The sequence below is a fragment of the Propithecus coquereli genome, unplaced genomic scaffold (assembly GCF_000956105.1).
Source record: "Propithecus coquereli isolate 6110/MARCELLA unplaced genomic scaffold, Pcoq_1.0 Scaffold28, whole genome shotgun sequence".
NCBI classification, from domain to species: Eukaryota; Metazoa; Chordata; class Mammalia; order Primates; family Indriidae; genus Propithecus; species Propithecus coquereli.
Genome location: NW_012148396.1, coordinates 10,977,715 through 10,996,960, shown reverse-complemented (window position 1 = coordinate 10,996,960; position 19,246 = coordinate 10,977,715). Strand labels below are relative to the sequence as shown.

General features: G+C 62.7%; 1 protein-coding gene across 1 annotated transcript in view; it reads right to left on the bottom strand.

The window, feature by feature from the left end:
* ADGRB1 (adhesion G protein-coupled receptor B1) overlaps nt 1-19,246 on the bottom strand; it is a 73,174-nt gene that overhangs the window by 43,731 nt on the left and 10,197 nt on the right. Inside the window, exons 2-18 of the mRNA XM_012647947.1 lie at nt 18,176-18,337; nt 17,172-17,282; nt 16,596-16,760; nt 15,948-16,107; nt 15,135-15,313; nt 14,580-14,744; nt 14,295-14,396; nt 12,650-12,756; nt 12,242-12,436; nt 11,964-12,032; nt 11,194-11,302; nt 7,582-7,725; nt 6,933-7,008; nt 6,623-6,725; nt 5,058-5,101; nt 4,816-4,865; nt 3,052-3,206 (exon numbers count right to left, since the gene is read on the bottom strand). Coding sequence (XP_012503401.1) covers nt 3,052-3,206; nt 4,816-4,865; nt 5,058-5,101; nt 6,623-6,725; nt 6,933-7,008; nt 7,582-7,725; nt 11,194-11,302; nt 11,964-12,032; nt 12,242-12,436; nt 12,650-12,756; nt 14,295-14,396; nt 14,580-14,744; nt 15,135-15,313; nt 15,948-16,107; nt 16,596-16,760; nt 17,172-17,282; nt 18,176-18,337 — 2,096 coding nt within the window. The remainder of the gene's footprint in view (nt 1-3,051; nt 3,207-4,815; nt 4,866-5,057; nt 5,102-6,622; nt 6,726-6,932; nt 7,009-7,581; nt 7,726-11,193; nt 11,303-11,963; nt 12,033-12,241; nt 12,437-12,649; nt 12,757-14,294; nt 14,397-14,579; nt 14,745-15,134; nt 15,314-15,947; nt 16,108-16,595; nt 16,761-17,171; nt 17,283-18,175; nt 18,338-19,246) is intronic.

Sequence of the window (19,246 nt, the reverse complement as noted above, 5' to 3'; positions counted from 1 at the left end):
CCCCCCCAAAAAAAAAAGACTGCAAACCATCTCTAACTTCCCATGTGTGAAATACCAGGGAGCTGTCCATTCAGGACCACGGAGCTTAACTGCCAACATATGCTACTGGCCTTCATCAACCCATCACCCAACTCCACCCTTTTCTCTGCCCATCATCCACTCATACACCCATCCATCCACCCGCACACCCATCCATTGCCCACCTCTCTGTCTACAGTGGGCTCAATAGCATCCCCCCAAAATATATGTCCAATCTTAATCCCCCGACCTGTGAATGTGATCTTATTTGGAAACAGGGTCTTGGCAGACATAATTAAGGATCCTGAGATGACATCACCCTGGATTTAGGGTGGGCCATAGAACGAGTGACCGGTGTCCTTACAAGAAGAGGAGAGGACACAGAGACACAAGGGAGGAGGCATGTAGAGACGGAAACAGAGATTGGAGGGATGCTGCCCCCAGCCAAGCAACACCAACGAATGCCTAAAGCCACCAGGAGCTGGCAAGGCCAGAAAGACTCTTCCCTAGAGTTCCTGAAGGAGGACGGCCCTACCTACCAACACTTCGATTTCCCAATTCTGGCCTCCAGAACTACAAGAGAATGGATTTTTGTTGTTTTAAACCACTCCGTTGTGGCGATTTTGGTAATTTGCTGTGGCAGCCCTGGGGAACTGATCAGTGAGAGATGATGGAGGAAAGGACGGCAGGTGGGTTGTGGCTGGGAGGATGCGTGGATGGGTACAGATGGGGGTGGACAGAAGGAGAGAAGGTGGGGGTGGCTGGAAGGAGGGAGAGTGTCACTCACCCAGCCATGGCACCATCCGCCCATTATCTCCCTGCCACTGGGGAACCCACACCCGCACTCCTGAATCTGGGTCCCGTGCACCTTCCAAGACAGCTGCCCCTGGCCTGGGCCCTCTGTGTGAGGCAGGCCTGGGGCCACACAGCCAGGCTGGAACAGTCCACTGGCACACGGCCAGCTACCATGGGTCATCCACACACCCACTGCCCACAGCACCCACCACGGATCCATTCGCCCATCTATTCCTGCATCTGGCCGCCGGTCATTACACTGCTCAGAAACCATTATTGATCCTCAACAGGGCAGCGCTCGATTCTGGGCGTACAGAAGTGACTTTGACATGGCAGCCACTGCCCCCCTACTTGAGACACACGGGCTGAGGACCTGTACAGGGATGTGCTAACATATGGGTGGTCTCTCCTGGTTTGAACATTTGGGAACTCTGCAAGGCCCCCTTTGCTCCCCATTTCTCCCCCAGCTCCCTCCTGCCCAGGACCCCACTGCCACGAGCCAGGCTGGTGCAGGAGTATGGGGGAGCAGGAGCCCTCGAGTCATGCTGCCAGGCCAGGGATCAGGACTGGATGATCCAGGGTGTCTGGGCCCGAGAGGGTGGGACTTGGTCACATACCTCTGGCTGCTGGGGCAAGGCGTACTGCAGGGGCTCTCAGGGCCCAGGGCTTACAGAGCACGAGCAGGTGCCTGGAGTGCGGCTGCTGGGCCTGCATGTGCAAGTGTGTGTGTGTAACTGGGGGTGAGGCAGGCAGAGGGTCTGCACTGTGGGTGGAAGCCTCTGACGCATTCTTTCCAGGATGAGTGTGTCACATGGTCAACTGTTACATGCAGCTAGAAGAGGAGGTGGCCCTGCAAACACATAGCATATACATAATGCACGTGAACATGCACAAGTCATTCCAGCTGAGACGCAGAAGCAGGACTCAGCCCGTGACCAGGATCAGAACTCAGTGTGCAACCAAGATCAGGGCTTAGTGTGCAGCCAGGATCACGGCTCAGCCTCTGACCAGGGTCCGGGCTTAGTGAGTGACCAGGGACAGGGCTCAGTGAGTGACCAGGGTCAGGGCTCAGTGAGTGACCAGGGACAGGGCTCAGTGTGTGACCAGGGTCAGGGCTCGGCGAATGACCAGGATTAGGGCTCGGCGAATGACCAGGATTAGGGCTCAGACTGTGACCAGGGTCAGGGCTCAACCTGAACTCAGCGTGTGAACAGGGTAAAAGCTTATCTGTGACTAGGATCAAGGTTCCCTTATAGACCACAATTATGGATCTAAAAGGTCACTGTTTCTCAGTGGATGGTCACTGATGGCCCTCACTCCCCTCCCCCTACACATCACTGCACTGTCCACACGCAGAATCCCTCCCAGACGCGTGACTCCTCACCCGAGTGCCCACACACAGGCCCGCACCGGCCCAGACAGCTCCCCAGCACACTGGCGGCTGCAGACCCAGGGTCAACAGGGAAACACGGCTCCTCAGGGCTGTGCAGGGAGGAGCCACCCAACTCAGAGCGGATGGCAGGTGGAGGGTAGGAGGAAGGGCTGACTCCCTGTCGGCCATCACCCACCCACCCACCCTTTGGACTCCAGGCTGCTTGGTCCGGGGCAGACAGCCTCAGTGAGCACCCTGGGTGCTTAGCTAGACTGCAGGCCCTCAGGGCCTCAGCTCCTTGCAGGCAGCGGGTGTGGCCCAGAGCCCAGGCTGTGTGTGTCAAGGACCAAATAGGGACTGTGGGTTCAGAGCTGCCAGGCCTGCTCGGCCACAGAACCGCTCAGACCACACTGGCACCTTCTCCTGTCCTCAATGCCCTGAGCCCCCAGGCACCAAGACCTTCACATTCCAGTTCATCTACACCAGGGGACGAGGGGCAGGTGGAGGCCACACCGATGCCCAAGGATGTGGCCACTGTCCTCTTGCTGCCCTGACCCCTACCCGAAAGCAGGCAGACTGGCCACAGGGACAGGAAGTCAAGTCTCCCAGGGGGTAGGATCTGCCCATGGCTATGCCTCATGTCCTCCTGTCCACAGCCTGGTCCCCAGGGCGGTGACCTTGACCTGGTTGGGCCGTCCAGGCCCCTGGCAGCTTGCTGCCCAGGAGGGGAAGGGGATGATGGGTCACTCCTTTCTGAGAGCAATTTACTACCAAGAACTTAAGACCGTGGTCTGGGGACTTGATCTGGAGGGAACGAGGTGTAGGCAGAGCTGCCACCCGCAGATGCTGGTCCTGTAGCTGTTTACCTTAGTGTTCCCAAGGGCCACCAGGAGGAGCTGGTTGGGTGGGCCAGGGGACCAGCCCTGGAAGCTGCAGCTGGTGAACCGCCCAAGAGAGGGTTTCAGGGCGGTGGGGAGGGGTGAGACAGGAGCAGCCCGCAGCTGCAGCACCACCTCCAGCCCTGAAAATGCAAACCGCAAGGGCCGGCCTGTGCGCTTCGAGCACCCACCAGGTGCTTTTTCTTTTTCCACCCTTTTTGTGATTTCTCTTTTTGGACAAAGAGCTGGTGCTGCTTGCACAACCCAGAGCAAAGATCAGCCGCAGCAAAAGCCAGAGAGCCGTCCCCTGCTGCGGGGCCGCCCCGCCTCTCCCAGCCCCAGAGCAGGAAGGGCCAGCGGAGTCCACAGAGGATGCAGGAGAGGTCACGAGGGCACGTGGCCTGCACACTCCCACTCAGGGCCTTCGTGCTGGCTGTTCCTTCTACCCGACACGACGCGCACAGTGCCACATGGGCCAGGCCTCTGCTCACACACACCTCACAGAAGCCCCCTGGCCCCTGCTTGGAAAAGCACCTCAGCCCACCTACCACCAGGCCCTGTTGGCTCCACTTCCTACACATGCATGGCCAGACACTGTCACACTGTTTTTCTGGTCACTGTCCCTCCTCCCTGGGGAGAGAAGGAGGCTAAGGGCTGAGACCTCCTAAAGCAGTGACATTGCCACTGGCAAAAACCAGCAGAGGAAGGACAGTGGGCCGCAAGGTGGACAGTGGGGGTGACGGAGGGTGGATGGGGGTGGTTGGGGGTGGCCATCCCCCTTCCTCACAACAGCCCCCACCATCCAGCCTCTCACCACATTGCAGCCCCCCTCACCCCTGCACCCACTCTGCGCCTTTCCCTGAGCCTCGAGCCTCGGCCTCCCCTCCATACCCAGGCAGCCGTTCTCTTCTGGCACCAGGCACTCGGGAAGCCTCCCCTGACCTCCCAGGACACACACATCTGTCACTGCACCGCCCACCACACAAGGGGCCATTGCATGTGCCATCAGCGCCCAAGTGGCCAGGCTGGCCACACTCACTCCCTTGGCCTGGCAGGGGCGTGGGGAGGCCTGGGGCTGGCGGGGCCAGGGCAGCGAGGGGGCTGGGCCTGAGGGATGCAACAGCGGGAGGTGGGCAGGTGTCGGCCTCAACTCCCGGCTTCCTGGGCAGAACCTGCCTGACACACGGGCCAGAGCCCCACGACATGCGGAAGGCCTTGTCCACCAGGCCCAGCGGCCGGCAGGACCCAGATGCCATCTCTCCACCCCATCTCCCGAAATCCCAACCCAGCTCACCTCTGGAGGTGCTCGCACTTTCAGCCTTTGCACAGACACAATGAGGCCCACTCCTCACTCCCCCTGGCCGCAGGGCTGGGAAGACACCCCCTATTCTGGCACACCCATGCAGGGCCCTGCGATCGAGGCCCACAGCCCGGCCACTCTGAGAGGAAGCTCCCTGGGCATGGAACCAGCATCCACCTTGTCCTTGTTGTGCCGTAGCACCCGAGGCGGCTGGCGCCTAATCGCTGCTTAGGAACTGAGCAGAGACCATGCGGCCATGCGACATGGCTGAGGACCCAGAAGCCCATGCCCCATCTGATGACTCTGACCCTCCAGTCCCACCCCAAGCTGCCCCCATCTGCTGCAGCGATGCTTCCCAGCTCCCGAGCACCCAGCACCCACCCTCAGACCTGAATACCAGCATGTGACCTGCCCTTGGCATGAGCGCAGACCAGGACGTCCCTGCCCCTCACCTGGCCCAGGGTGGACCTCCATGCCCCCTCCTCCCCTGCACTGTGCACTCCTGGGAGGGAGGTGGGAGGCAGGGCGTAGGCTCCAGAGCTAGGTCTGCGCAGGGATGGCAGGGAGGACCAAGCAAACACGCAGATGGGGGGATGGCGGCCCCTGATCTAAAACCCTCACCCATCTCCCACTGGCCAGCCCCCCTGGCACTCCAGCTCAGAGCCCTGAGGCCACAAAACCCAGGTGAACTTACACATCTGTCTCATCCCACAGGATACAGGTCTGGTTGGTGGTGCCCTGGGAGAGAGGGGGAGAAGTCAGGGCCCCCTGCCCACCCTGACCAGCCTCCACCCACTAGTCACCTCTGGGACCCACCTACAGGTGTGCCAGGTACTCTGCCTAGGTGGGCCCCAAACGAGGAGAAAACTGAGCCCAGAGTGGAGATGGGAGTGACCCAAGGTCACGGGGCATGTCGCCACTCCCGCTGCCCACTGTGTGGCCTTGGCAGCTCCTGTCCACTCTCTGAGCCCAGATACGATGGCAGGCTGGGCAGCAGTGGCCGGAGCCCATCTCTGATGCCAAGTGGGGTAATGGGAAGGCCCTTTCCTGGGGCAGAGTGAACACGGGGTCAGGCAGGCACTTGGTGGGGCCTCAGCAAAGCCCCCGTGCTGCTCTGATGTCCGGGGTCCTACGGGCTACGTCCAAGATCATGCTCAGAGCGCCCCCCTGTGCTGCAGCAGTGGCCTGGCGCCGAGGGTGGCTGTCCCAGGCAGCTCTGGGAGGGTGCCCCTGTGCTAAGATCCTTGCGGCTGCACATGAGGTGGCGCTCCGGGCACTCACGGGAATCGCTTAGTCCTCACCCAGGCCTACCTGTTCCCACGTGATAAGGGAGGAAGCCCAGGCACAGAGGGGTGGGGACACTCCCCCAACATCCACAGCTGGAAAGGACAGAGCAGGGTTCTTCCCAGGGCTTCCTGCAGCCCTGGTCTGGGGCCCGAGGCCTGGCACTGCCCTGTCTTGATTAGGTGACCCTGGTGGCTTGCCCCCTTGGGGTCCTGGCTCTCAGCCCATCCAGGAGCATCTCGGCTCCTAGTTCTCTGAGGCCTGACAGGGAGCTCCGAGGAGCAGGGCCCAGAGGGGCTGCAGGAGGCCCTGGGTGAGCTGTGACAGTGCCCACAGGCCCCACAGAGCCAGGGCTGCCTCCTCCTCGTACCCAGCCAGGCACACAGCCCAGGAGATCGCGCCTGTCTGGGGTCACACAGCAGTGGTGGCCTGTAGCCCGGGGCGCCTGTCCCAGGCAGTTCTGGGCGGATGCCCTTGTGCTGAGAGCCTCCAGAGCCCGCACGGTTAGGCCCGGGGGTCTGCCTCGGGGGCCAAGGGGTACTGGGCCTTCCAGGGGAGTCCGGAACCTGGCGGGAGGGAAGGCAGGCCCACTTGCACAGCCGCGGTCCTGGGCTAGGTGTGCAGGGGCCAGGAGGTGCAGGGCAGGCTCCGTGTTGGGAGGGGAGGGCCTCTCTTCCCTGTGAAAATAAGCAGGCCACCGGCCCCGGCAGTGGAGTGGTTAGACTCAGACAGTGGAGTCAGACGTGGGTGAATTCAGGGCCACACCAACCTGCTGTGTGACCCTGGGCGAGTCACCGCACCTCTCTGAGCCTCAGCTTCCCCACCTACGATTCAGGGATAAAAGCAGTTCTCTTGCAGGGCTGCCTTGAGATCCCAAGGCATTAATGCCTGAGAAGTGTGACAGCAATCGCAGGAACATAGTGTGCATGCGTGTGCATGCAGACGTGTTAGCGTGCACACACGGAAGATACTCACGTTGTACATGTGGGCAAACTCGATCTCCAAGGGTGTGCGCAGGGAGCGAGGGGGTGGCTTCACAGTCACAGAGATGACCTTGGAGTTCAGGACAGTCGTGTTCCTGGTGCAGAGCCAGAGGAGCAGGTGCGTCAGGGGAGCTGGCCCAGAGTGCGCCCTGCGGCCCTTCTCTGAATGCCCACCGAGGGCCCCTGCACCCCTGGCCACCCTCTGTGCCATGCCCAGTGTCCCCACTCCTCCAGGCTGCCCCTGGCCTCCCCTGCGCCCTGTGGCCGGAGTGCTGCCCACCCTGCCTGCCCACGTTGCCCACCTCTGCAGGGCCAGGAAGCTGCCCAGGTTTCGGTAGAGCACGGTGCCCACCACAAACACCGACGAGTCATCAGCCTCTGGAAGAGAGAGCGCCCGTCACCTCCTGACCTGCAGCTCGGGGCGGGGGCTCACCCGCCTGGCCTGGACCCTGCCCTCCCTAGCCTCTGGCACCATCTGCAAGGTCGCGTCCATGGCCCTACCAGGTGGGGAGGCCCATCTCCACCCCCACCCCCAGACACAGCACTGCAGCTAGGCAGCTGGGGCGACTGCCTGGGTCCCAGATGGGAACAGGGAGAGCTGGGCCCTTCTCAAGTGACCCCTGAGAGCTGTGAGACAGGCCGGTCACGGCTTCTCTTCCCAGGAGCTAGAGTCCCTGCCATGTGACTCCAGAGAGTCCCTGACCCTCCCTGCAGGAAGGTGGTCCATTTTGTCCCCTCAGCAGACTACCTGGGCAGTGGGGTTGATTGTAGGCACTGCCCCCAGGGAGGGGAAAGAGGGCTTCCTGGAGAGAGGGACAACCTGGGGACACTGAGAAGAAACGGATGCTGCCCCATCTGTGAGGCAGCAGGTTAGACTCCAGAAGGCACGTCCCAGGGTGGTGGGCCCTCGCTCTCCTGGGCGGGCCCCTCCCACTCCCTGGGGCCCCTCACCTGGCAGCCCCGTGGAGAAGACACTCTTGGACACAGTGACCCTGTCCTCCGGCACCCTGGCCCAGTCACCGGTGGCCCGCCAGCCCTTCATGGGGAGGCTGACGTCAGTGGCTCCGCTGGCTGGGAGCTTGTGGATGCTGAGGACTGGTGGGGGCAGGGGGAGACAGAGACAGAGGGTCACACTCCAGGGAGCAGGCCTGGGGATTCTGCAGAGGTGGGTGGGCCGTGTCCCCAGACCCCAGTGAGACTGCAGAGTAGGGACAGCAAGAGGCAGCAGGTGTGGGCGGGGCTGGGTCTGCTCAGCACCGTCCGCAAGAGGCCCTGATCCTGATGAGTCCGCACTGCAAGGGAGTCCTGTCCCAGCATCCCCACCCTGTGGCCCAGAAGGTGGTCAAAGGTGGATTCTGGGGTCCACTCTGTGGCCATCGAGGGATCCGCAGGGACTGGAGAGCCCACCTCAGCGCCCTGTCCAGCTCTGGCCTGTCCACACACTTCCCTCACCGTAGGACGGGATGGGGACAGCCCCACCTCGCAGAGCAGGGGAAGATGGCCCCAACCCCACTCAGTGGGGGCCACGGCCTGAGCGCCATGCAGGCCTCATGAGCTCCTGCCTCACCAACACAGCCCAGGGCAGGCTCTGTCCTAGGCGTGGCGCTCCCTCTCCAGCTCCCCACCACCCCACAGCTCCCTCCAGCATCCAGGCATGTGGGTGAAGTGGCAGGCAGGCCTGGGAGGACAGGGCAGGGCAGACAGGGGGCCCCTACAGAGAGGATCCGTGACTCCCCTCACCCAGCACCCCATGGCCTCTGAGCCGTCCACATCAGATGTGGGGGACAGGGGAGGGCTTAGGAACCAGGCTTGGCCCTGGTGGAGCTCTGGGGCCTCCCCGTCGGGTGTCCTGCCCCACCAAACGCAGCCCATTCCCACGCTGGGCCACGTGCCCTTGCCTCACGATGCTCAGAGTGACTGCAAACTCACACCTGGCCCTGTCCTCCCTGGACTTGTGTGGTCACCTCTGGGGACCAAGGCATCTTCCCCAAGAGCCCCTGGGGGCAGGCACAGGCCCTGGTCTCTGGAGCCCAGCACCCAGCACGCGTTGGCCTTACTGCTGTGCACTTCACCAGTGGGTGAGCCAGTGAAGGCACCCATTCACTCAGCACACTTACTGAGCACCTATTGTGCGCCAGGAACTGTAAACTAAACAGAAACCCCTGCTGGAGTCACCATGGAGTGAGGCAGACAGAGAGAAAGCCAGGCAGAGGGAAGGAGATGGTCCCTGGTCTGCTGGGCAGTGGTGACCATGGGGAAAGGGGACGCTCCCAAATAGGGTGGTAGGGAAGTCCTCCCTGCAGAGGTGACCTCTGGATAGAGACCTGGAGGAGGTGAGGCTGCTCATTCCTGGATGAGTGCTCTTGGGGAAGGAGTGGGAGGAGGGGCAGAGGGAGGGGAGGGGGGAGAAGGGGAAGGAGGCAGTGTCAGTAGTGCCCAATACTGCCGAAGGGTCCAGGGGGGGGGCGCCAAGGGCTGACCACAGGGTTCTGCAATCTAGATGCCCCTGGCGACCCCATAGCAGCAGAGGGCACCTGGTGGGAGGTGGGGCAGGAGCAGAGAACCAGTAGTGGGTAGTGCAAAAGGGAGCTGCATAGGGGCAGGGGCAGAGGAGATGGCTGGAGCAATGTCCTTGAGTGGACAAAGGTGGGAACCCAAGGCATGGGGTCACCGAGAGAGCAGCAGAGGGCGGAGCTCAGGCACAGGCGCGGGCTGGGCAGGTGTGCATGGGCCGCGCTCTCCCACTGGCTTCCAGTTCTCAGCAGCTGATGGTGCAGGGCTGGGCAGACCCGCGGGGGTCTGGGAGAGTGAGGGGCTGAGAACAGGGTGAGTGGGGCCTGTGGGATGCACAGAGCGCATGGGGCATGCTATGGTTTGAATGTGTCCTGCAAAAGTTCCTGGAAATTGACCCCCAAATTCACATGTTAATGGATTTGGGGGTGGGGCCTTTGGGAGGTACTTGGGATTAGATGAGGTCATGAGGGGCCCCCAAGATGGCACGGGTGGCTTTACAAGAGGAGGAAGAGAGACTGGAGCCAGCAGACTTGCTCAATCTCACCATGGGATGGCCTCCACTGTGGAGGACACAGAAGGAAGGCCCTCACCCAAGGCCACGCCATGATCTTGGACTTCCCAGTCTCCAGAACCATGAGCTAAGTCAGTCTCTGTTCTTTACAAACGACCTCTTCTTGAGTATTCAGTTACAGCAACAGAAACGGACTGGGACGTGGCATACGGAGTACTGGGGTGAAGGGGGTGCGTGGGGTCCACAGGGCCCATGGAGTGTGTGGATGTGTGGGGTACATGAGGTGGGCAGGGTGGACGGGGGATGAGGGGTGACCAGGAGCCCAGGGCCTCCTGCGGTGACAAAGGGCTGGCCCTGAATGTCCATTGGCTCAGGGCAGCTCCCCTGAGGCAGGAGGTCAGGGCCCCCAGGGGCCATCCTGAACTCCTCCCTGTGGGGCCACAAGCATCTCACCTAGAACACCAGGCAGGGGAGGCCAGAGAGCACCTGGAATGCTGACGCTGGGCTGGAAAGTCCGAGGCTGGCCAGCCCAGGGCCATGCTGACCCCACTGGCTAGGCGACTTTGAAAGCACCTGGGCCTGAGTTTCCCCGCCTGTGAGAGGAGGCCTGGCCCCACCGGCCTCAGAGCTGCCCCCGCTCTGACTGAGCTCTGGGATCCCAAGCTCCCAAGGTGGAAAGGAGCGCCAGCACTCGGACCTCCCTCTTAGGAGCCATGCGAATGTCCATCTGGCCCAGGGCAGCTCTGTCCCTGCTGCTACCAGGGCATTAGCGTAGGGGCTGGGTCAGGCCCAGGGTATATGTGCTGACAAAGCTCAGCAGATCTTGGTCACATCACTAGAGGCTAAGTATCCCACCCGGGAGGTGACAATTTTCTCCCTTGGTGCTGTTTGGATCACAGCTGTGACCAGTGCCTGCTCCTGGGTCTGCCCCTGTGAAAGCGTCCCCGACCTAGGCAGGGAAAGTTTGGGAAATGTGGCCCATGAGAGGTATTTGAGGGCAATGTGTTGACAACCGTGAAGTAGCTTGCTGTGCATATTTGTGATGACAGCTGCCATTTACCTGCAGGTCCCAGGCACTGTTCATCTCAGCATCCCCTGCATCCCCTTAAGGTGGGCACCATTATCATCTCATTTCAGAAATGAGGAGCCCAAGAGCTGGCCGAGCCGTGGAGCCCGGTGGAGTCCTGGCCCCTCTGACAAGGCACTTCTGGGACTGGGGAGCAGGGGAGGGGCCGCACAGCCCTGCCACCAAACCTCAGCATGGGGGAGGGGCCCTGGGGCTGGCTGTAGGTGGGCTTCCGGGGAGTGCCGGGACTCGAGGCCTGGTCTGGGCTGAGACTGGGGGTTCCCTCACCAATCCCAGGAGACTCGGTCTGTGTAACTGAAAACAGAACCAGCTCAGAAACTGGCCCCAGAATGGCCTGCACAGCGGTCTGGTCGCTGCCTCTTGACGTAAATGAGGAAACTGAGGCAGAAGGGCCCTGCCCAGGGCTGCAGAGCAAGGCACCAGGGGTCAGCAGAGGGAGGGGTGGACTCACCCAGATTGTCTGTCACCTGGTACGCGTCCCTCAAGTCCTTCATGCGGAAGCCGATGACGTCCACGAAGTCCTCCACCAGCCGGAACAGCTCCTTGGCGTTGGGGCCCATCTGGAGAGCAGGGTGTGGTGAGCAGAGCGGAGGACGCCCCACATCGCAGCTCCGAGAGGCCGCCTGCTCGCCCAGCTGGGACACAGCTCGCCTCCCCTGGCCCTCCGCCTGCCCGCCTTCTCTGCTCCCTCTGTCTCTGGGCTCTGTTGGTTATTTCCTGCCACCACGAGGAAGCAGGGCTGGTGACCTCCGAGTACCCACCCCCGTCCTATGGACAGGAAATCGGAGGCCCAAAGGGCTGCTTTGCTCCGGCCCCGTGGGGCGCCCAGGATGGGGGAGGGTCTCTGGGTACCACAGCCCCTCGGGTGCTGCCCTGGGGACAGAAGTGGCAGCAGGTTCAAGGTCAGCTCCTCCCAGAGATAAGACCCACTAGGTCCTGGTGGCCTCGACGTGCGCTGTGGTGGACACGATCTCCCCCTCTCCTTCCTCAGCCCCGTGAGATGAGCTGCTGTCCTTTGACAGATGAGAAAACGGAGGCTCGGAAGTTTACATGGCTCAAAGTCACACAATCGGCAAGAGGCCATGCTGGGATTTGAACCCAGAGCCTTCCAGAGTGCCCAGTGGGCCCGACCCTGGGCTAGCCTGCGACTTAGGGAGGCACTAGATGTACCTGCAGTCATCCGAGCCCGCCAACCACGAGGGCCCCAAACACGTGTCATACCAGCTGGGCCTCCTCCCACTTGTCCCGGTTCTCCTCTGCCAGCAGGTTGCTGATGATCTGGACAAAGTTCTGGAAAGAAGAGGAGGAAGGGCCAGGGAAAAGCAAAGGTACCAGAATCATGGCTCTGCATGTGACCAGGGTCAGGGTTCAGCCTGTGACCACGGTCGGGGCCCAGGCTATGGCCAGGGTTGGGACTCAGCCTCTGGCTGGGGTCCAGGATGGCTCCCCAACCCCTTTCCCAGATGCCCCTCCTCCAGGGTGGCCCCCTGGGAGCCCACCTGCACATCCCCAGGGGTGGGGCTGTAGTATGCCCTCCGGAAGATCTCTGTCATGTTCCTTAGGACATCAATGGTGGAGAGCAGGTCCCCGCTGTAGCTTGTCCCATCCTGGGAGATCTCCACCAGCGTCTGGATGACCTCTGAGACCCCCTCCCCCGGCAGCCCTCGCTGAGCCTTGGCCAGGTGCTCCCGGGTCTGGGGAGGGTGGAGAGGGCTGGATGCCGTCACCTTTGCAGGACATGTCCAGGCAGGTACCAAGGACCTCCCATGCCTAGAGAACCCTCTGCAGCCCCCAGCCTCACGTCCAAACGGTAGGTGTGCCACAGGGACAGAGCTTTCTAGGGACAGGGCAGACGAGGGCCCTGGAGTGACGGGGGCGGGGCTGGAAACCCCAATGCCGGCCCTCACCATCATCTGGATATTTCGGTAGTCGATGGAGACACAGCGGATGTAGGTGGGCGTCTCCCAGTAGGCGATGCCTTCCTCGTCCAGCTCACAGCGTCGCAGAATGAGGCCTGGGGAGACCCCCCCACTTCTCAGGTGGACGTTCACTGCCCAGCAGAGGAACCCCAGCCAGGGCTCCCAGGCAGGAGATGCTTTGGATAGGATCTTCCAGCCTCCATTCGCAGGGGTTTGGCCATAGCTCACACCAAGGGCAGAGCAGGGGCAGGGCCAGGCTGGCTCCATTCCCTCATTCAACACATTTCAAGGACACCTGCACCAGGTGCTGGGACCCAGCAGATAGCAAACCTTGAGGGACCCCACTGTGCAGAGGTGGAACCCTCAGCCAAGCCAGAGGGCTTTGGAGTTCATCCAGAGGCCCCCGTGGAGCCCCTTCCAACCCAGAGTCCTGGAGAGCCAGTGCCTGGGTCCCTTGCCCAGCTGCATCCACAGGGCTGCAGGGGCCTCTGTCTGGCCCGGAGACACTGGGGCAGCCTCGGGGGGCCGTGTGACATCAGGCATCAACAGCCTCAAGCATAGGCACACCCTCTGGCACAGACCTCGCTCCCAGGGAATCATCAGAGAAGCAGGGACAGCTGGATGCACACAAGATGATGCTAGCCACAGAGCCGCATCCTGGCCCTGACACCCGGCAGGAACTGCCAGGCAGGGAAGGGGCATGTGCCCCATGGCTTGATTTAGGTGGGGCCCAAAATAAGGGGCACTGAGACACGTGGCCACATACGCAGACAAAAGGCCAGGGCAGGCACACCCCCACGTGATGCTCCTTTTCTTCATTTTGCTCCTCAGCGTTTGCAAAATGCTACCGCAAACATGCACTGTTGTGTCAGCAAAAAAGGGAGGGGAGCAGCAGCTGTGGCCGGCAGTACACAGCACGCACTGCCGCCCCCGCCCGGGACCACCCCCGCCCTTCCCCACAGCCCTGTGCAGAGAGACCTACACCGCCTTGCTTTACAGAGAAGAAAATTGAGGTTCAGAGGGGTTAAGTCACTTTCTGAAAGTCATACAGCATAAAAGGGCAGAGCCAAGGTTTCAACCTGGGCTCCCAATGGCCCCGCCTGCTGCCTGGCAGGCATGTACACCACCCACATCCCCTCAAACAGGAGGGGCGGGGAGACCCACCCTCGGTGGGGCCAAACCCCTTCCCTAGGGAGCCCACCCCACTTCGGCCGCTCCTCCCAGCCCCCCAGTCACTCCTGAGGCTGGTGCGGGAATTCAGACTGCTGGCCTTCAAAGGGAGCCTCCACTCACTGGCCCTGCAAGCCCAGGGCAAGGGCATTAATCTCCCTGTGCCTCAGTTTCCCACCCATAAATGGTGGTGACTTCATGGCGTTATTGAGGCTTAGTGGACATCTCATGTGAAGGGCCTGGCATGGGTGCCGGCCCTCAGGACGCAGTGGCCAACGCAGTGGCTGCCATAGTCTCCCCACCACGCTCCTAGCTCCTGGCCAGTGCTGCCTGCTCCAGCGCATGCGGCTGTCGGGGCTCCGCCCCTGGGCTGGCAGCTGCTCGGAGAGGAGCCTGCGTGTCTCACACATATCTCTATGAGGACAGGACAGGAACCCCCACACCAGGTGTTCTTGGTTCTCACCTGTGGCATTGCGGGGACAGCGGACAGCGGCCACCTCTCCCGCTGGGGTCTCTTTCCAGATCACGGCCCCAAAGTTGTCCTCGTCACAGATCTCATGGGGCTCTGCCGAGGGGCCAGAGTCAATGAGGGTGGCAGGGCTCAGGAAAGGGGAGCTGAGTGTTGGCAGCAGACTCGGAAAGGCCAAGACCCCTCCAGGACAACTGCTGTCACGCCCAAGCCCTGGGCCCACCCAATCACTCCCAGCCCCCCACCCAGAGCCCAGCTGTGGTGTGAGAGGGGTCTCACCGGGACACCGCTGGGTGCCACACTGCCGGTACTCATCCTGGGGGCCCTGACAGGCTGCTCCCCCGAAGAAGGGCCCAGAGCAGATGCGCTCCCGCCGCTGGCTGCCACCCCCACACGTGACGCTGCAGCTGCCCCACGATGCCCAGGCTTGCCACTTGCCATCCACTGCAGGTGTGGCCAGACACGGAGCCATAGGGATGCAGGGACATGGAGACCCAGACAGCACAGGGAAGGTGACAGAGAGACCCAGGAGTCCATGCCACACAGGTAGGGACATGGGACATGAGGACAGGGAGACGCAGGGACCCAGAGGCAGGAAGCGTGGGAGAAAGGACATTGAGACCAGGAGAGGAGAAATCAGAGGTCAGCTGGATACAGGGTGAAACAAATACCTCATGTGCGCCCTGCTCCCCCACGGTGGCCCCACACCCCACTGTGCACTCCACTCCCCACGGCCACATGCCAGGGCCCATGATAACCCCCCGATGGGGCCTGTCCCCACCCTCGAGGCTTCTGACCACTAGGCCCCCATCCCCGGCCCAGCGCGGCCCTGACCTGGGCACTGTTGCAGGAAGCAGTCTCGTGTCTCCACCCAGTGGCCCTGGCACTCGGCACCCCCGTAGGAAGGCCCGTTGCACTCGCGCGTGCGCTGCTGCCGGCCCTGGGAGCAGCTGGCGGAGCAGGCGCTCCAGCTCGACCACTCGTTCCAGTTTCCATCCACTGCCCGGCCCGGGGGAGGAACAGGACAGGAAGCCAGCGTGAACACCCAGAGCCCCACTCACTGGCCTGGGACTGCGGTGTGAATACCCCGGTGGGCCACCACTCCAACATCCAGCCTGGGATAGAGGTGTGAACACCCCAGGGGGCCACCATCCCAACATCCAGCCTGGGATAGAGGTGTGAACACCCCAGGTGGCCACCACCCCAACATCCAGCCTGGGATAGAGGTGTGAACACCCCAGGGGGTCACCACCGGAACATCCAGCCTAGGATAGAGGTGTGAACACCACAGGTGGCCACCACCCCAACATTCAGCCTGGAATAGAGGTGTGAACACCCTAAGGGGCCACCACCCCAACATCCAGCCTGAGACAGGGGTATGAACACCCCAGGAGGGCTACCCCCACCATGCAGCCTAATATGTGGTTGAGGATACACCCTAGGGACCCACCACACAACACCCAGCTTGGGACATGGGTGGGAATGCCCCAGGGTTATACCTCAACCTCCTTCCTGGACATAGTCAGAGATTCCAACCTCTGAGCAGCCTGAGGTGGGTGTGGGGTGGGAAAAGCCCGGCTCCTGGGACTGGCTCTCCCCCTGCTTCCCCTCCCCACCCCACAGGGCCCTCCCTCTCACTTACCAGGGCACAGGGCAATGTTGCAGAACTTGGTTTGCTTCTCAGGGCCCTCACAGGGGTTGCCTCCAAACTGTGGGGGCCTGCAGGTGCGCGTGCGGTCCCGAAAGCCACGGCCACAGGTGCTGGAGCAGAGGCTCCAGGGCGACCACTCGTCCCAGGCACCATGCACTGCAGAGGGACGGGAAGGCACTGTTGTCCTCTGCCCACCTCTGTGCCCAGCCCCCCACTGCCCCTAGCCCCCCACTGCCCTCTGTCCCCAACCTCTGCTGCCCTCAGCCCCCCACTTCCCCTGGCCCCCCACCACCCTATGCCCCCCAACCCTGCTATCTCCGACCCCCGATGCCCTTGGATCCCACCTGCTGACTCCAGCCCCCCACTGCCCCTGGCCCCCCACTGCCCTCTGCCCCCAACCTCTGCTGCCCTCAGCCCCCCACTGCCCCTGGCCCCCCACTGCCCTCTGTCCCCAACCTCTGCTGCCCTCAGCCCCCCACTTCCCCTGGCCCCCCACCGCCCTATACTCCCCACCCTGCTGTCTCGGACCCCTGCTGCCCTTGGATCCCATCTGCTGACTCCAGCCCCCCACTGCCCCTGGCCCCCGACTGCCCTCTGCCCCCACCCCACTGCCCCAACCTCTGCTGCCCTGTGGCCCTGCCCACCTGGGCACACGGCGGAGTTGTTGCACAGCCGCTGCTCGCGCAGGGGCCCGCTGCACTGTGTGCTGTAGGAGGAGGACACGCAGAAGCGCGTGCGGGTCTGCCAGCCCTCGCCACAGGTGCTGGAGCACACACTCCACGGGGACCACTCCTCGGCTGCCGGGTCACCTGAGGACCAGACTACAGCATCATGGGACTGCGTGCGCTTGCCCACAGGGCCGCAGTCAGACCTCGGAAGGACTCCCCAGGAGGAGGGCCGCCCTGCTGGGCGCAGGCAACGGGGCTGGAGCAGGAGCCTCTCGGCCTCTGAACCAGGCCTGGTCTCAAGGACTGGCCATTTCCCCCACAAGGCTGGGAGCCGTAAAGGTCAGCCTGTGCCCTCTCTGGGCCTCTGGGGTCTGGCCCAGGACAGGCCACTTCCCCTAAAGCCAGTCCGCCTGGAGACAAGAGCCCAGCACCTAAGGGGTTGGTCTAATTATGGCACATTATTAAAGTTATTACATACGACCAGCAGCAATTACTAACTCGTGGTATTTTCCCGAAGACCTGGTCCCACCCATCCCCCTCCCGCCAGCTCACCAGTCTGGGGGGCTGGGAACCCAAAGTGCTGCAGGTCGTCCCCCAGCTCCTCGCGCCGCCGGGCATCCGTAGACCGCAGGGACTGGCTCCGGGAGCTGGTGCGCCCAGCGGCTGCAGGACGGTCTCAGTCAGCACCCATCCCGGAGCTCGCGCGGGTTGCTCTCTGCCCTGGCTCCTCTCTATCCTTGGCCACGGCAGGCAGGGACTGCCAGCACCCAGGCCGCCTGGCCCCACTGGACAGCTGGGAAATCAGGGAGCGGGGCCCTGGCCGGTCGCCAGCCCACATGTGATCAGGACCCCTTCCTGTGGATCCTGTGGCCCCTGCCCAGTACCCCTCCCTCTGCCTCCAGGGCCACAGGCTGGAGGTCACTTGCAGGACAGCATCTCTAAGCGGCTGCTGCTCTCTCCTGCTCACCGTCCCACCAGCACCCCACCACCCTCCTGTGTTTGGGCCTGACACCCCACGGCCCTCCCCAGGCTCCTGACATGGGATCTTCTGCCCATGAAACCTCATCAAGGAAAAAACAACCGAAAGAATGACAGTCTCATTACAACATGATTTAACTTTATGGAAGCAGCTAAAAAATGCATGAGGTCATTAGAGAGCCTTATTAGAGAAATACATTCTGGAGGCAGGATCCAGCTGGGGTGGCCGACCTGTCCAGGGGTCCCTAGGTTGCCGGGAGAGGGGGCAGGCCCCACAACCAGCCTTCTGCATGCACCCCAAAAACTCCAACCCACAGATGAGCAGCCCACCCCATCTAGTCCCACCCAGCCCGAGACACCACCCTTCCTCCTTCCTTCGGGCCCTTACCTCCACAGGGCCTCGCCCTCACCCCAGGCTGGGCTCAACCCCATGGCCCTGCCCCAAATTCAGGTCCTGCCCACCCTCTTCCCATCCTGGCCCTTCCCCTGCAGGCCCTGCCCCGCCTCCTCCAGGCCAGGCCCCGCCCCACCCCGGCCCCTCCCTAGGGCCCGCCCACTCCTTGCTGCCCCACACTCACGGCCACAGGCCTTGCGGTTGCACAGGCGGCCTTCCTCCAGCACCCCCTCGCAGCCACCTCCGTGGACGCCTGGCGCGGGCAGGCAGGTGCGCGTCCGCGTCTGCAGGCCGCCCCCACAGTCCCGCGTGCACTCGCCCCACAGGGACCACAGCTTCCAGCCGCCTAGGGGGAAACCCGAGGGCGGGGTCAGGGCGGGGCTGGGGAGCAGTGGCCCAGACAGGGTCAGTTGTGGGGCACTGCACGGGTCAGAGGGGCCGCGGTGCTGGGGAGGGCCTGGCCGAGGAGGGCCTGGGGTCCAGTGCCTGCCCAGCTCCCCGGGGAACTCTCTGGAGGGCTCAAATCCCACCTGAGCCAGGAGGTCCCCAGTGTGGGGGCGGGCAGGGCACAGGAAGGGATGATGAATGGATGACAGCCTGTAGCAGGCATCTTGGTGACAGAGCTGAGGGCAGAGGGGCCTTGTGGTTAAGGCTCTCAGTGCCCACAGCTGGAAGCCAGCCCCCCACCCCCCAATCCAGTTTCTGGCCCCCGCCCTACTCCTCAGAGCCTCAGCTTCCCCACCCACTCAGCAGAGGACCGACCTTCCACATCCCCAGGCCTCCACATCCCCCTTCCCAGCTGTGACCTGTGAGCCACTGCCCCCACTCCACACAGGGACATCAGAGGTGGCCAAGGAGGACACCTGGTGGCCAAGCAGGACCTCAAACCCAGGGCCCAGCCTCGCTGCACCTCCCCTGGACTCAGCAGAGCTGGCTACACCTGAGGGTGCCTGGGATCAAAGGACAGCAGGTGCCCCCGGCTGCCCCGTTCAGGCCTCTCATGGGTCTTCCTGCACGCTGGCCCTGACAGTACCTTCTGCCTTCACTGACTCATGTTCCCCCAATAATCCAGACCTCATCCCTGAGGGCCTGAGCCCCCTGGTGGCTGCAATACTACCAAGAACACTGGGGACCACCTGGAGTGCCCGTGGTCCTAGAGCACTGGGGGGCCAGTGGGGGGCAAGGAGCAGAAGCGCCCCACCTGTGGGCAGCGCATGGAGCCTGCATGGGGACTATGGAAGGGCTGAGTCCAGGG